The sequence below is a fragment of the Drosophila teissieri genome, unplaced genomic scaffold, assembly GCF_016746235.2.
Source record: "Drosophila teissieri strain GT53w unplaced genomic scaffold, Prin_Dtei_1.1 Segkk71_quiver_pilon_scaf, whole genome shotgun sequence".
NCBI classification, from domain to species: Eukaryota; Metazoa; Arthropoda; class Insecta; order Diptera; family Drosophilidae; genus Drosophila; species Drosophila teissieri.
The window spans coordinates 1-17478 of NW_025225030.1; the positions used below are offsets into that span (position 1 = coordinate 1).

General features: G+C 32.9%; 1 protein-coding gene across 1 annotated transcript; it reads left to right on the forward strand.

The window, feature by feature from the left end:
- The first annotated feature begins 11137 nt into the window (after positions 1 to 11137).
- On the forward strand, positions 11138 to 17201 carry LOC122625759. Its single transcript, XM_043805815.1, has 2 exons — positions 11138 to 11182; positions 11238 to 17201. The coding sequence occupies exon 2, from the start codon at positions 11397 to 11399 to the stop codon at positions 17199 to 17201; it is 5805 nt and encodes a 1934-aa protein (XP_043661750.1). The 5' UTR covers positions 11138 to 11182; positions 11238 to 11396.
- The last annotated feature ends 277 nt before the right edge of the window (positions 17202 to 17478 follow it).

Sequence of the window (17478 nt, forward strand, 5' to 3'; positions counted from 1 at the left end):
TTCGATTATTATTCTTATTCGATTATATTCGATTATATTCGATTTATTCTATATTCGATTATATTCGATTATATTCGATTATATTCGATTATATTCGATTATATTCGATTATATTCGATTATATTCGATTATATTCGATTATATTCGATTATATTCGATTATATTCGATTATATTCGATTATATTCGATTATATTCGATTATATTCGATTATATTCTATTATATTCTATTATATTCGATTATACTCTATTAGTCTCAATTATCTTCGATTATATTCGATTATATTCGATTATATTCGATTATATTCGATTATATTCGATTATATTCGATTATATTCGATTATATTCGATTATATTCGATTATATTCGATTATATTCAATTATATTCGATTATCTTCGATTATATTCGATTATATTCGATTATATTCGATATATTCGATATATTCGATTATATATTCGATTATATTCGATTATATATTTTCGATTATATTCGATTATACTCTATTAGTCTCGATTATCTTCGATTATATTCGATTACTTTCGATTATATTCGAATACTTTCGATTATATTCGATTATATTCGATTATATATTCGATTATATTCGATTATTATATTCAATTATATTCGATTATATTTGATTATATTCGTTGATTATATTCGATTATATTCGATTTATATTCAATTAATATTTCGATTATATTCGATTTATATTCGATTATATTCGATTATATTCGATTATTCATTCGATTATATTCAGATTATATTCGATTATATTCGATTATATTCAATTATATTCTATTATATTCTATTATATTCTATTATATTCTATTATATCTATTATATTCTATTATATTCATTATATTCTATTATATTCTATTATATTCTATTATATTCTATTATATTCTATTATATTCTATTATATTCTATTATATTCGATTATATTCGATTATATTCTATTATATTCGATTATATTCGATTATATTCGATTATATTCGATTATATTCGATTATATTCGATTATATTCGATTATATTCGATTATATTCGATTATATTCGATTATATTCGATTACTATTCGATTATATTGATTATGTTCGATTATATCTATTATCTCGATTATCTGCGATTATATTTGATTATATTTGCGATTATATTCGATTATATTCGATTATATCGATTATATTCGATTATATTCTATTATATTCGATTATACTCTATTATTCGATTATATTCGATTATATTCGATTATATTCGTATTATATTCGAGTATATTCGAATATATTCAATTATATTCGATTATATTCGAATCTATTCGATTATATTCGATTATATTCGATTATATTCGATTATATTCGATTATATTCGAATATATTCGATTATATTCGATTATATTCGATTATATTCGATTATATTCGATTATATTCAATTATATTCGATTATATTCGATTTATAATTCGATTATATTTCGATTATATTCGATTATATTCGAATTAATATTCGATTATATTCGATTATATTCGATTATATTCGATTATATTCGATTATATTCGATTATATTCGATTATATTCGATTATATTCGATTATATTCGATTATATTCGAATTATATTCGATTATATTCGATTATATTCGATTATATTCGATTATATTCGATATATTCGATTATATTCGTTATATCGATTATTTCGATTATTATTATTCGATTATATTCTATTATATTCTATTATATTCGATTATACTCTATAAGTCTCAATTATCTTCGGTTATATTCGATTATATTCGATTATATTCGATTATATTCGATTATATTCGTTTATATTCGAGTATATTCGATTATATTCAATTATATTCGATTATATTCTATTATATTCGATTATATTCGATTATATTCGATTATATTCGATTATATTCGATTATATTCGATTATATTTGTTTATATTCGATTATATTCGATTATATTCAATTATATTCGATTATATTCGATTATATTCGATTATATTCGATTATATTCTATTATATTCGATTATACTCTATTAGTCTCAATTATCTTCGGTTATATTCGATTATATTCGATTATATTCGATTATATTCGATTATATTCGATTATATTCGATTATATTCGATTATATTCGATTATATTCGATTATATTCGATTATATTCGATTATATTCGATTATATTCGATTATATTCTATTATATTCTATTATATTCGATTATACTCTATTAGTCTCAATTATCTTCGATTATATTCGATTATATTCAATTATATTCGATTATATTCGATTATATTCGATTATATTCGATTATATTCGATTATATTCGATTATATTCGATTATATTCGATTATATTCGATTATATTCGATTATATTCGATTATATTCGATTATATTTGATTATATTCGATTATATTCGATTATATTCGATATTCTATTATTCGATTATATTCGATTATATTCGATTTTAATATTCGATTATATATCTTATTATATTCTATTTTATATTCGATTAATACTTCTATTATATTGTTACTCAATTATCTTCGATTATATTCGATTATATTCGATTATATTCGATTATATTCGATTACTTTCGATTATATTTGATTATATTCGATTATATTCGATTATATTCGATTATATTCAATTATATTCGATTATATTTGATTATATTCGATTATATTCGATTATATTCGATTATATTCAATTATATTCGATTATATTCGATTATATTCGATTATATTCGATTATATTCGATTATATTCGATTATATTCGATTATATTCGATTATATTCGATTATATTCGATTATATTCGATTATATTCAATTATATTCGATTATATTCTATTATATTCTATTATATTCGATTATACTCTATTAGTCTCAATTATCTTCGGTTATATTCGATTATATTCGATTATATTCGATTATATTCGATTATATTCGATTATATTCGATTATATTCGATTATATTCGATTATATTCGATTATATTCGATTATATTCGATTATATTTGATTATATTCGATTATATTCGATTATATTCGATTATACTCTATTAGTCTCGATTATCTTCGATTATATTCGATTACTTTCGATTATATTCGAATACTTTCGATTATATTCGATTATATTCGATTATATTCGAATATATTCGATTATATTCGATTATATTCGATTATATTCGATTATATTCAATTATATTCGATTATATTCGATTAAATTCTATTATATTCGATTATATTCGATTATACTCTATTAGTCTCGATTATCTTCGATTATATTCGATTATATTCGATTATATTCGATTATATTCGATTATATTCGATTATATTCGATTATATTCAATTATATTCGATTATATTCGACTATATTCGATTATATTCGATTATATTCGATTATATTCGATTATACTCTATTAGTCTCGATTATCTTCGATTATCTTCGATTATCTTCGATTATCTTCGATTATCTTCGATTATCTTCGATTATCTTCGATTATCTTCGATTATATTCGAATATATTCGATTATATTCGATTATATTCGATTATACTCTATTAGTCTCGATTATCTTCGATTATATTCGATTATATTCGATTATATTCGATTATATTCGATTATATTCGATTATATTCGATTATATTCGATTATATTCGATTATATTCGATTATATTTGATTATATTCTATTATATTCTATTATATTCGATTATACTCTATTAGTCTCGATTATCTTCGATTATATTCGATTATATTCGATTATATTCAATTATATTCTATTATATTCGATTATATTCGATTATATTCGATTATATTCTATTATATTCAATTATATTCGATTATATTCGATTAAATTCGATTATATTCGTTTATATTCGATTATATTCGATTATACTCTATTAGTCTCGATTATCTTCGATTATATTCGATTATATTCGATTATATTCGATTATATTCGATTATATTCGATTATATTCGATTATATTCGATTATATTCGATTATACTCTATTAGTCTCGATTATCTTCGATTATCTTCGATTATATTCGATTATATTCGATTATATTCGATTACATTTAATTATATTCGATTACACTCTAATAGTCTCGATTATCTTCGATTATATTCGATTATATTCGATTATATTCGATTGTATTCGATTATATTCGATTATATTCGATTATATTCGATTATATTCGATTATATTCGATTATATTCGATTATATTCGATTATATTTGATTATATTCGATTATACTCTATTAGTCTCGATTATCTTCGATTATATTCGATTATAATCGATTATATTTTATTATATTCGATTATATTCAATTATATTCGATTATATTCGATTATATTCAATTATATTCGATTATATTCGATTATATTCGTTTATATTCGATTGTATTCGATTATATTCAATTATATTCGATTATATTCGATTATATTCGATTACGTTCGATTATATTTGATTATATTCGATTATACTCTATTAGTCTGGATTATCTTCGATTATATTCGATTATATTCGATTATATTCGATTGTATTCGATTATATTCGATTATATTCGATTATATTCGATTGTATTCGATTATATTCGATTATATTCGATTATATTCAATTATATTCGATTATATTCGATTATATTCGATTATATTCTATTATATTCTATTATATTCTATTATATTCGATTATACTCTATTAGTCTCGATTATCTTCGATTATATTCGATTATATTCGATTATATTCGATTATATTCGATTATATTCTATTATATTCGATTATATTCGATTATATTCGATTATATTCGATTATATTCGATTATATTCGATTATATTCGATTATATTCTATTATATTCGATTATATTCAATTATATTCGATTATATTCGATTATATTCGTTTATATTCGATTATATTCGATTATATTCAATTATATTCGATTATATTCGATTATATTCTATTATACTCGATTATATTCGATTATATTCTATTATATTCGATTATATTCGATTATACTCTATTATATTCGATTATATTCTATTATATTCGATTATATTCGATTATACTCTATTAGTCACGATTATCTTCGATTATATTCGATTATAATCGATTATATTCTATTATATTCGATTATATTCAATTATATTCGATTATATTCGATTATATTCGATTATATTCGATTATATTCGATTATATTCAATTATATTCGATTATATTCGATTATATTCGATTATATTCGTTTATATTCGATTATATTCGATTATATTCGATTATATTCAATTATATTCGATTATATTCGATTATATTCGTTTATATTCGATTATATTCGATTATATTCAATTATATTCGATTATATTCGATTATATTCGATTATATTCGATTATATTCAATTATATTCGATTATATTCGATTATATTCGTTTATATTCAATTATATTCGATTATATTCAATTATATTCGCTTATATTCGATTATATTCGATTATATTCGATTATATTCGATTATATTCGATTATATTCGATTATATTTGATTATATTCGATTATACTCTATTAGTCTCGATTATATTCGATTATATTCGATTATATTCAATTATATTCGATTATATTCGATTATATTCGATTATATTCGATTATATTCGATTATATTCGATTATATTCAATTATATTCGATTATATTATATTCGATTATATTCGATTATATTCGATTATATTCGATTATATTCGATTATATTCGATTATATTCGATTATACTCTATTAGTCTCGATTATCTTCGATTATATTCGATTATATTCGATTATATTCGATTATATTCGATTATATTTGATTATATTCGATTATACTCTATTAGTCTCGATTATCTTCGATTATATTCGATTATATTCGATTGTATTCGATTATATTCGATTATATTCGATTATATTCGATTATATTCGATTATATTCGATTATATTCGATTATATTCGATTATATTCGATTATATTCGATTATATTCTATTATATTCGATTATACTCTATTAGTCTCGATTATCTTCGATTATATTCGATTATATTCGATTATACTCTATTAGTCTCGATTATCTTCGATTATCTTCGATTATATTCGATTATATTCGATTATATTCGATTATATTCGATTATATTCGATTATATTCGATTATATTCGATTATATTCGATTATATTCGATTATATTCGATTATATTCGATTATATTCGATTATATTTGATTATATTTGATTATATTCGATTATACTCTATTAGTCTCGATTATCTTCGATTATATTCGATTATATTCGATTATATTCGATTATATTCGATTATATTCGATTATATTCGATTATATTTGATTATATTTGATTATATTCGATTATACTCTATTAGTCTCGATTATCTTCGATTATATTCGATTATATTCGATTATATTCGATTATATTCGATTATATTCGATTGTATTCGATTATATTCGATTATATTCGATTATATTCGATTATATTCGATTATATTCGATTATATTCGATTATATTCGATTATATTCGATTATATTTGATTATATTCGATTATACTCTATTAGTCTCGATTATCTTCGATTATATTCGATTATATTCGATTGTATTCGATTATATTCGATTATATTCGATTATATTCGATTATATTCGATTATATTCTATTATATTCTATTATATTCGATTATACTCTATTAGTCTCGATTATCTTCGATTATATTCGATTATATTCGATTATATTCGATTATATTCGATTATACTCTATTAGTCTCGATTATCTTCGATTATCTTCGATTATATTCGATTATATTCGATTATATTCGATTATATTCGATTATATTCGATTATATTCGATTATATTCGATTATATTCGATTATATTTGATTATATTTGATTATATTCGATTATACTCTATTAGTCTCGATTATCTTCGATTATATTCGATTATATTCGATTATATTCGATTATATTCGATTATATTCGATTATATTCGATTGTATTCGATTATATTCGATTATATTCGATTATATTCGATTATATTCGATTATATTCTATTATATTCTATTATATTCGATTATATTCTATTATATTCGATTATATTCGATTATATTCGATTATATTCGATTATATTCTATTATATTCGATTATATTCGATTATATTCAATTATATTCGATTATATTCGATTATATTCGTTTATATTCGATTATATTCAATTATATTCGATTATATTCGATTATATTCGATTATATTATATTATATTCGATTATATTATATTATATTCGATTATATTCGATTATATTCGATTATATTCGATTATATTCGATTATATTCGATTATATTCGATTATATTCGATTATATTCGATTATATTCGATTATATTCGATTACTTTGGATTATATTTGATTATGTTGGATTATACTCTATTATCTTCGATTATATTTGATTATATTCGATTATATTCGATTATATTCGATTATATTCGATTATATTCGATTATACTCGATTATATTCGATTATATTCGATTATATTCGATTATATTCTATTATATTCTATTATATTCGATTATACTCTATTAGTCTCAATTATCTTCGGTTATATTCGATTATATTCGATTATATTCGATTATATTCTATTATATTCGATTATATTCAATTATATTCGATTATATTCCATTATATTCGATTATATTCGATTATATTCGATTATATTCGTTTATATTCGATTATATTCGATTATATTCAATTATATTCGATTATATTCGATTATATTCAATTATATTCGATTATATTCGATTATATTCGTTTATATTCGATTGTATTCGATTATATTCAATTATATTCGATTATATTCGATTATATTCGATTACGTTCGATTATATTTGATTATATTCGATTATACTCTATTAGTCTCGATTATCTTCGATTATATTCGATTATATTCGATTGTATTCGATTATATTCGATTATATTCGATTATATTCAATTATATTCGATTATATTCGATTATATTCGATTATATTCTATTATATTCTATTATATTCTATTATATTCGATTATACTCTATTAGTCTCGATTATCTTCGATTATATTCTATTATATTCGATTATATTCTATTATATTCGATTATATTCGATTATATTCGATTATATTCTATTATATTCGATTATATTCAATTATATTCGATTATATTCGATTATATTCGTTTATATTCGATTATATTCGATTATATTCAATTATATTCGATTATATTCGATTATATTCTATTATACTCGATTATATTCGATTATATTCTATTATATTCGATTATATTCGATTATACTCTATTAGTCACGATTATCTTCGATTATATTCGATTATAATCGATTATATTCTATTATATTCGATTATATTCAATTATATTCGATTATATTCGATTATATTCGATTATATTCGATTATATTCAATTATATTCGATTATATTCGATTATATTCGATTATATTCGTTTATATTCGATTATATTCGATTATATTCGATTATATTCAATTATATTCGATTATATTCGATTATATTCGTTTATATTCGATTATATTCGATTATATTCAATTATATTCGATTATATTCGATTATATTCGATTATATTCGATTATATTCAATTATATTCGATTATATTCGATTATATTCGTTTATATTCAATTATATTCGATTATATTCAATTATATTCGCTTATATTCGATTATATTCGATTATATTCGATTATATTCGATTATATTCGATTATATTCGATTATATTTGATTATATTCGATTATACTCTATTAGTCTCGATTATATTCGATTATATTCGATTATATTTGATTATATTCGATTATACTCTATTAGTCTCGATTATCTTCGATTATATTCGATTATATTCGATTATATTCGATTATATTCGATTATATTTGATTATATTCGATTATACTCTATTAGTCTCGATTATCTTCGATTATATTCGATTATATTCGATTGTATTCGATTATATTCGATTATATTCGATTATATTCGATTATATTCGATTATATTCGATTATATTCGATTATATTCGATTATATTCTATTATATTCGATTATACTCTATTAGTCTCGATTATCTTCGATTATATTCGATTATATTCGATTATATTCGATTATATTCGATTATATTCGATTATATTCGATTATATTCGATTATATTCGATTATATTCGATTATATTCGATTATATTCGATTATATTCGATTATATTCGATTATATTCGATTATATTCGATTATATTCGATTATATTCGATTATACTCTATTAGTCTCGATTATCTTCGATTATCTTCGATTATATTCGATTATATTCGATTATATTCGATTATATTCGATTATATTCGATTATATTCGATTATATTCGATTATATTCGATTATATTCGATTATATTCGATTATATTCGATTATATTCGATTATATTCGATTATATTCGATTATACTCTATTATACTCTATTAGTCTCGATTATCTTCGATTATATTCGATTATATTCGATTATATTCGATTATATTCGATTATATTCGATTATATTCGATTATATTCGATTATATTCGATTATATTCGATTATATTCGATTATATTCGATTATATTCTATTATATTCTATTATATTCGATTATACTCTATTAGTCTCGATTATCTTCGATTATATTCGATTATATTCGATTATATTCTATTATATTCGATTATATTCGATTATATTCGATTATATTCTATTATATTCGATTATATTCGATTATATTCAATTATATTCGATTATATTCGATTATATTCGTTTATATTCGATTATATTCAATTATATTCGATTATATTCGATTATATTATATTATATTCGATTATATTATATTATATTCGATTATATTCGATTATATTCGATTATATTCGATTATATTCGATTATATTCGATTATATTCGATTATATTCGATTATATTCTATTATATTCGATTATATTCGATTACTTTCGATTATATTTGATTATGTTCGATTATACTCTATTAGTTTCGATTATCTTCGATTATATTTGATTATATTCGATTATATTCTATTATATTCGATTATATTCAATTATATTCGATTATATTCGATTATATTCGATTATATTCGTTTATACTCTATTAGTTTCGATTATCTTCGATTATATTTGATTATATTCGATTATATTCTATTATATTCGATTATATTCAATTATATTCGATTATATTCGATTATATTCGTTTATATTCGATTATATTCGATTATATTCGATTATATTCAATTATATTCGATTATATTCGATTATATTCGATTATATTCGATTATATTCGATTATATTCGATTATATTCGATTATATTTGATTATATTCGATTATACTCTATTAGTCTCGATTATATTCGATTATATTCGATTATATTCGATTATATTCAATTATAATCGATTATATTATATTCGATTATATTATATTCGATTATATTCGATTATATTCGATTATATTCGATTATATTCGATTATATTCGATTATATTCGATTATATTCGATTATATTCGATTATATTTGATTATATTCGATTATACTCTATTAGTCTCGATTATCTTCGATTATATTCGATTATATTCGATTATATTCGATTATATTCGATTATATTCGATTATATTCGATTATATTCGATTATATTCGATTATATTCGTTTATACTCTATTAGTTTCGATTATCTTCGATTATATTTGATTATATTCGATTATATTCTATTATATTCGATTATATTCAATTAAATTCGATTATATTCGATTATATTCGATTATATTCGATTATATTCAATTATATTCGATTATATTCGATTATATTCGTTTATATTCAATTATATTCGATTATATTCAATTATATTCGCTTATATTCGATTATATTCGATTATATTCGATTATATTCGATTATATTCGATTATATTTGATTATATTCGATTATACTCTATTAGTCTCGATTATATTCGATTATTGTCGCGGAACGGTTTAGGGCTATCGATAGTTAGTCAAGTTGCATTTTAGAGCCGCCAGAACTTAGAGATATTTGTGTCAGGAATCTCGTGAATGTGTAATTCGGGCACACTAAATCATGTAAAGTTATGCTTAATTTTGGCGGGTAGTATTACTACGATTTGAGCATCACACTGAGTGGGAAGGGAAACTGCGGTATGTAAGATAAAGACTGTATTGCAGGTTAAGTTAACCATTGTATATCCCACAGAATAAAACATAAGACCCAAATACTCTGTTTGTTATCGAACACGAGGTGTTTTCTTGGGCGTTAACTTGCAATGCACCCCGTGATAGTTCGAGCGTCGTCATTTTCTTTTATTCGCACTCTGCATTCGCAAGGTGCATTGGATTTGCACTCTGCGAGAAGATGCCAATGAAGCATTCGCCCCGGCGGAGCCCCAGACTGGATGTCGGGGGTGCTCCCGCAACTGCGACCACCACGGCCACAGCAACTGGCAAGCCGGCCAGCTCTGCGAGTGTGGCTGGTGATCGGCAGCGGCCACAGACTCCGAAGGAAAGTGGAGTAGCCGCCAGTGAAGCGGCAAGTAACCTGCAGCCCGCAGCTACGGGGCAGCTTACGGACTCCACGACTGTACAAGTGGCGGCCCTCATGGAAAGGATCGCACATCTAGAGTCGGAGCTGGTGAAGGCAAGGGCAAATGAAGGGCATGCAGAGGCCGCCAGGGATCCCGTTGGAGTCGGGGCACGCGGCGTTGGAGTGAGCGGTACGGCGAATACACCGCCATGTTTGAGTGAAACGGTGCCATGTCTGAGAGCAGCACCACGGCAGGGCTCGAGTGAGAGCCTGCCCAGGCAGATTATGAGTGACAATCTGCAACCGGAGCTTGGAGTGACGCCATCTTTGGATGCGCAGTTGCCGGCACAATTGAGTGCAAGTTTGCCGCCACAATTGAGTGGAAATTTGGCGCCGACGCTTGGCGGCCATTTTGCAAACGGGCAACCTGTCACACGGAGTTGTACAACAACAACAGTGAGCTATTCTCCGCCATTTTGTGTTACCGCCACGGCGCAGCCTGAACGAGGTTATGTTCACCCGCCACGGGAGCCAACACACAATTTGGAGGTATCAACGCCATCGCCCCTATCATATGGAATGGCGGCGACGAGCATACCTGGATGGACGCCACGCAGACTGCCTGATCTTCCCGAGTTTGAGGGTCAGCCAGAGGAATGGCCAATATTCTTGTGCGCGTTCACGGAGACAACGGCAGCTTACCAGTGTACAGATTTGGAGAATAACCAGAGGCTAGTGAAAGCCCTGAAGGGTGAAGCCCGAGCAGCTGTGAAGTCGCTGCTCATCCACCCCAGCAATGTGCAAGCTGTTATGGAGCAGCTACGATTCCGGTATGGACGTCCGGAGCTTTTGATCCGTAGCCAACTGGAGAGCGTGCGCGATGTGCAGCCAATACAGGAGGCCAACATCGCAAGGATCGTGCCGTTCGCCACAAGGGTGAGCAACCTGGCAGCGTTCCTGCAGTCAACCACGACCGGCAGCCAGCACTTAGGGAATCCAACCCTAATGGAGGAGCTGATCGCCAAGTTGCCTGTGAGCAAGAGGTTGGACTGGGCGAAGCACGCGGCTACGATACAGCCATATCCGACAGTGGTGCATCTAAGCGAGTGGCTTCATGAATTCGCTAAATTGGTGTGCACTGTCACGGACGTCGGAATCAAGGAGCACCCGAGACGAAGGGTATTGCACGCGAATAGTGTTCGCGAGGAGGAGCGGTATGCAGACCGCCCCAGATGTTGCCCCTTGTGTGAGGGACAACACAGCATCAAGGACTGCAAGGAATTCAACCGAGCTTCTACAACGAGGCGGATCGAGTCCGCGAAGAGGTTGAGGTTATGTTTTTCGTGTCTGGAGTATGGACATATGGCCCGGTTCTGCACGAAGGATCGAGGATGCAACGTCTACGGATGCCGGATGAGGCATCATTACCTACTCCATGACCCAGCTGGACATCCCAGACGACCGCCAGTCGCAGATGGAGGCCGCAGGAGGGATCAGCGGAGCAGTCAAGACCGGCAGCTGTACAGAGACAGCGGCCGACAGATACGAATGCCACAGTCAGTGGATTCCAACGAGAAGAGCCTGCCTACGTCAGCTGCAGTTATAGACGCGGGACGTAAGGAGGATGAGAGGCGATCGACATGCGACCGCCAGGAATTATCGCACCGGAACTTGAGTTGTGTCGATTCGGATGGAGGTCACCTGCTGTTCCGGATTTTGCCCGTGACGTTGTACGGGGAGAATACGCAGGTCGACACCTACGCACTGCTGGATGAAGGTTCGTCCGTCACGCTCATTGACGACGAGCTCATCCGCAGCCTGAACCTGAGAGGCGAGAGTCGACAACTAAATGTGCAATGGTTCGGCGGAAAATCCGTCAAAGAGCACACAAGGATGGTTAGCCTGCAGATCAGCGCAGCGGGCAAGCCGAAGCGCCATGCGCTGAAGAATGTGTACGGAGTAGCAAACCTGAGTCTCCCGATGCAGAGCTTGCGTCGAGAGGATGTGAAGGCAGCGGGCGCGAGTGTGCGTCTGCCTGTAAAGCCGTACAACAATGCGGCGCCAAGGATCCTAATTGGATTGGATCATGCGCACCTAGGAATACCCTTCAGAACCAGGAGCTATGGATCTGGAGGGCCATACGCAGCAGCCACGCCACTTGGGTGGGTGGTATATGGACCGGTGAAAGGAAAGGCAAGTTCACCGCTTCAGAGATCGTGCCTCCTAGCCGTGCCACAGGATAATCTTCTGGAGAAGATGGTCAGCGATTACTTCGAGATCGAGAGTTTCGGAGTGAAGCCGGCACAGCCAGTCGCAGCTGGCGGAGTGGAGCTGGCGCCGTCAGTCGCAGATGACGGCAACGCACGGGCCCTGAGTATCCTGGAGGAGACGACTAAGCGAGTAGGCCGACGATACGAGACTGGGCTGCTATGGAGAGACGACGAGGTGAGACTGCCAGAGAGCTACAGTATGGCACTCAACAGACTTGTCAACATTGAGCGGAAAATGAAGCGCGATGTGGACTTCGCGCGGGCCTACAAAGGAATTATGGACGATTACGTCAAGAAGGGTTACGCACGACGACTGGAGCCCCAGGAAGTCCAGAGGTCCCAGGAAGGCAAGGTATGGTACCTGCCGCACTTCGGAGTAGAGAACCCGAACAAGCCTGGAAAAATCCGGCTGGTCTTCGACGCGGCTGCCAAGGTGAACGGAGTGTCCCTGAACTCAGCGCTGATGAAAGGCCCACAGCGCTACAAACCCCTCCCAGCGGTGCTCTTCCATTTCCGGGAAGGAGCAGTTGGGGTTTGTGCCGACATCAAGGAGATGTTTCATCAGGTATTGATGCAGCCAAAGGACAGATGTGCCCAGAGGTTCCTATGGAGGAACGGAGAAGATCGTCGGGAGCCCGACATATACGAGATGCAGGTGATGACGTTTGGAGCGGCCTGCTCACCATGCTCGGCGGATTATGTGAAGACCGTGAATGCTTCGCAGTATAGCAGCACGGATCCGCGAGCAGTCCTGGCGATCAACGAGTATCACTACGTGGATGACTACGTCGACAGTTTCCCCAGTGAAGAAGAAGCTATCGCCGTCTCGTCACGGGTGAGAGATATACATGCAGAAGCTGGTTTTAATTTGTGTCGATTTACTTCCAGTTCGGCAAGTGTGGTCAGAGCGTTGAACCCACTTGAATCCATCGCTAGCGTTAGATGGACCGAAGCTGAGGAGAAGGTACTAGGAATGTACTGGCAGCCAGCTACAGATGACTTCAAGTTCGGCGTCAAATACCATCGAGTCCCAAGAAGTGTGATGACAGGAGAACGCGTCCCCACGAAGAGGGAGTTCCTGAGCCTGGTCATGTCCACGTTCGACCCGATTGGGTTTTTGAGCTGCTACATGGTGACCGCTAAAGTACTAATGCGAGAGATTTGGCGGAGAGGAGTCGGCTGGGACGAGCCGCTACCAGACACGTTGGCCGCAGCCTTTGAGAGCTGGCGGCAAGGGATGAAGAAGATCGAAGAATTCCGATGTCCACGCTACTATTTCGGCGATGGACGAGTGCGGACACTACAGCTGCATATCTTCGTGGATTCAAGCCAGTCGGCGTTCGCAGCAGCGGCCTATTGGCGGGCCACATACGCAAGCGGAGATGTGCAGGCGCATTTCATATGTTCGAAGACGAAGTGCGCTCCGATGAGGACTATGTCAATCCCGCGACTGGAACTTCAAGCAGCAGTATTAGGAACGAGACTGATGGACACCGTCAAGCAAGAGCACGGTGTGGCGATCAGCAGCTGCGTACTATGGACGGATTCTAAGACTGTGCTGCACTGGATAAGCAGCACCCACCGGAGATACAAGCAATTCGTCGGAAACCGGGTGGCAGAGATCTTAGAATCCACGGAGGCGTCCCAATGGAGATGGATTCCGTCTGCCGAAAACGTGGCAGATGACGCGACAAGGCCGCGCGAGTGCGTGGACCTGTCCATTGGATCGCGGTGGCTGAGTGGTCCACCATTCTTACGAGGATCAGAAGAAAGCTGGCCGAGATCGCGCGAGGACTGGAATCCCCCGACGCCAGATGAAGAGGAGATGAAATGTGAGTTTGCCCTAGTCATGGCGAACTTTATATCGTTACAGAGATTTTCAAGTTACAACCGATTGGTGAGGAGCACCGCATGGGTGCTCAGATTTATTCGACGATGTCGTGGACTACGTAGCGTTCGAGAGGACCACGGACTGACGTCGATGGAGTGCGCTGAGGCAGAGCGCACACTGATAAGGCAATCACAGCGAGAAGCGTTTGCCGTGGACAGCCATGGAAAGGCCGCCAAGGGCAGCCGACTGTATGGGTTGTCACCGTACTTCGACAAGGACGGAGTGATGAGAGCCAGCGGAAGGATCGACGACGCGGCGTGTGTGCCATACAGCGCGCGACGGCCGATCATACTGTCTCACGAAGAGGCACTGGCGGAGATGATCGTGCAGCATCACCACGAGAAGATGTGCCACCAAAACGTGGAGGCAACTATTGGAGCGATCCGGCAGAAGTTCTGGATTACGAACTTAAGGAGGCTGCTACGGAAGGTGATGAGCAACTGCAATGTATGCAAGCTGCGGAAGGCGCGGCCTACGCAGCCAGAGATGGGTCCCCTGCCAGAGGACCGGCTGGAAGCCAACGGATGGCCATTTAAGTATACCGGCCTGGACTATTTTGGACCGCTATTTGTGACTGTTGGACGTCACACAGAGAAAAGGTGGGTGGCATTGTTTACGTGTCTAACCACAAGGGCTATCCACTTGGAGATGGCCCACGATTTGTCTACAGATTCCTGTATAATCGCCATGAGGAACTTCATGAGCCGCCGTGGACCGGTGGTCAGGATAAGGAGCGACAACGGGAAGAACTTCGTTGGAGCCGACAGAGAGGCCAGGAAGTTCAGCGAAGTGTTTGAGCCTGCAAAGATCCAGGGCGAGCTGTCGTCCAAAGGAATCGAATGGATCTTCAATTGCCCGGCGAACCCAGCTGAGGGAGGCGCCTGGGAAAGGATGGTGCAGTGCGTGAAGAAGGTGCTGGCGCACACAATGAAGGAGCTCGCGCCCAAGGAGCACGTACTGGAGAACCTGTTGATTGAGGCGGAGAGTATAGTGAACTCTCGTCCGCTCACTCATCTACCAGTGACGGTGGACCAGGAGGCTCCACTGACACCCAACGATCTGCTGAAAGGAGTACCCGATGTTCCGGATCTTCCCAAGGATAATGGACAGGAGTCCAACGGATGCGCTACCAGGAAGCAGTGGCGCATAGCGAGAATGATGCGGGATCGATTCTGGAAGAGATGGGTGCATGAGTACCTGCCAACGCTTGTGCGCAGGGAGAGATGGTGCAAGCATGTCGAGCCCATTCGTCGAGGAGACCTGGTGTTCATATGTGATCCGGCCATACCACGAAGAGAGTGGAAGCGAGGCGTCGTGGAAGAGGTGTTCACCGGAAGAGATGGAATCCCTCGTCGAGCGGCGGTGCGGACTAACGATCGAGCCAAGACGATGATGCGTCCCGCTTCGAGGCTAGCTGTCCTGGACGTGGTGAAGGCGAGTGCTTCACGGGGGTGGGGATGTCGCGGAACGGTTTAGGGCTATCGATAGTTAGTCAAGTTGCATTTTAGAGCCGCCAGAACTTAGAGATATTTGTGTCAGGAATCTCGTGAATGTGTAATTCGGGCACACTAAATCATGTAAAGTTATGCTTAATTTTGGCGGGTAGTATTACTACGATTTGAGCATCACACTGAGTGGGAAGGGAAACTGCGGTATGTAAGATAAAGACTGTATTGCAGGTTAAGTTAACCATTGTATATCCCACAGAATAAAACATAAGACCCAAATACTCTGTTTGTTATCGAACACGAGG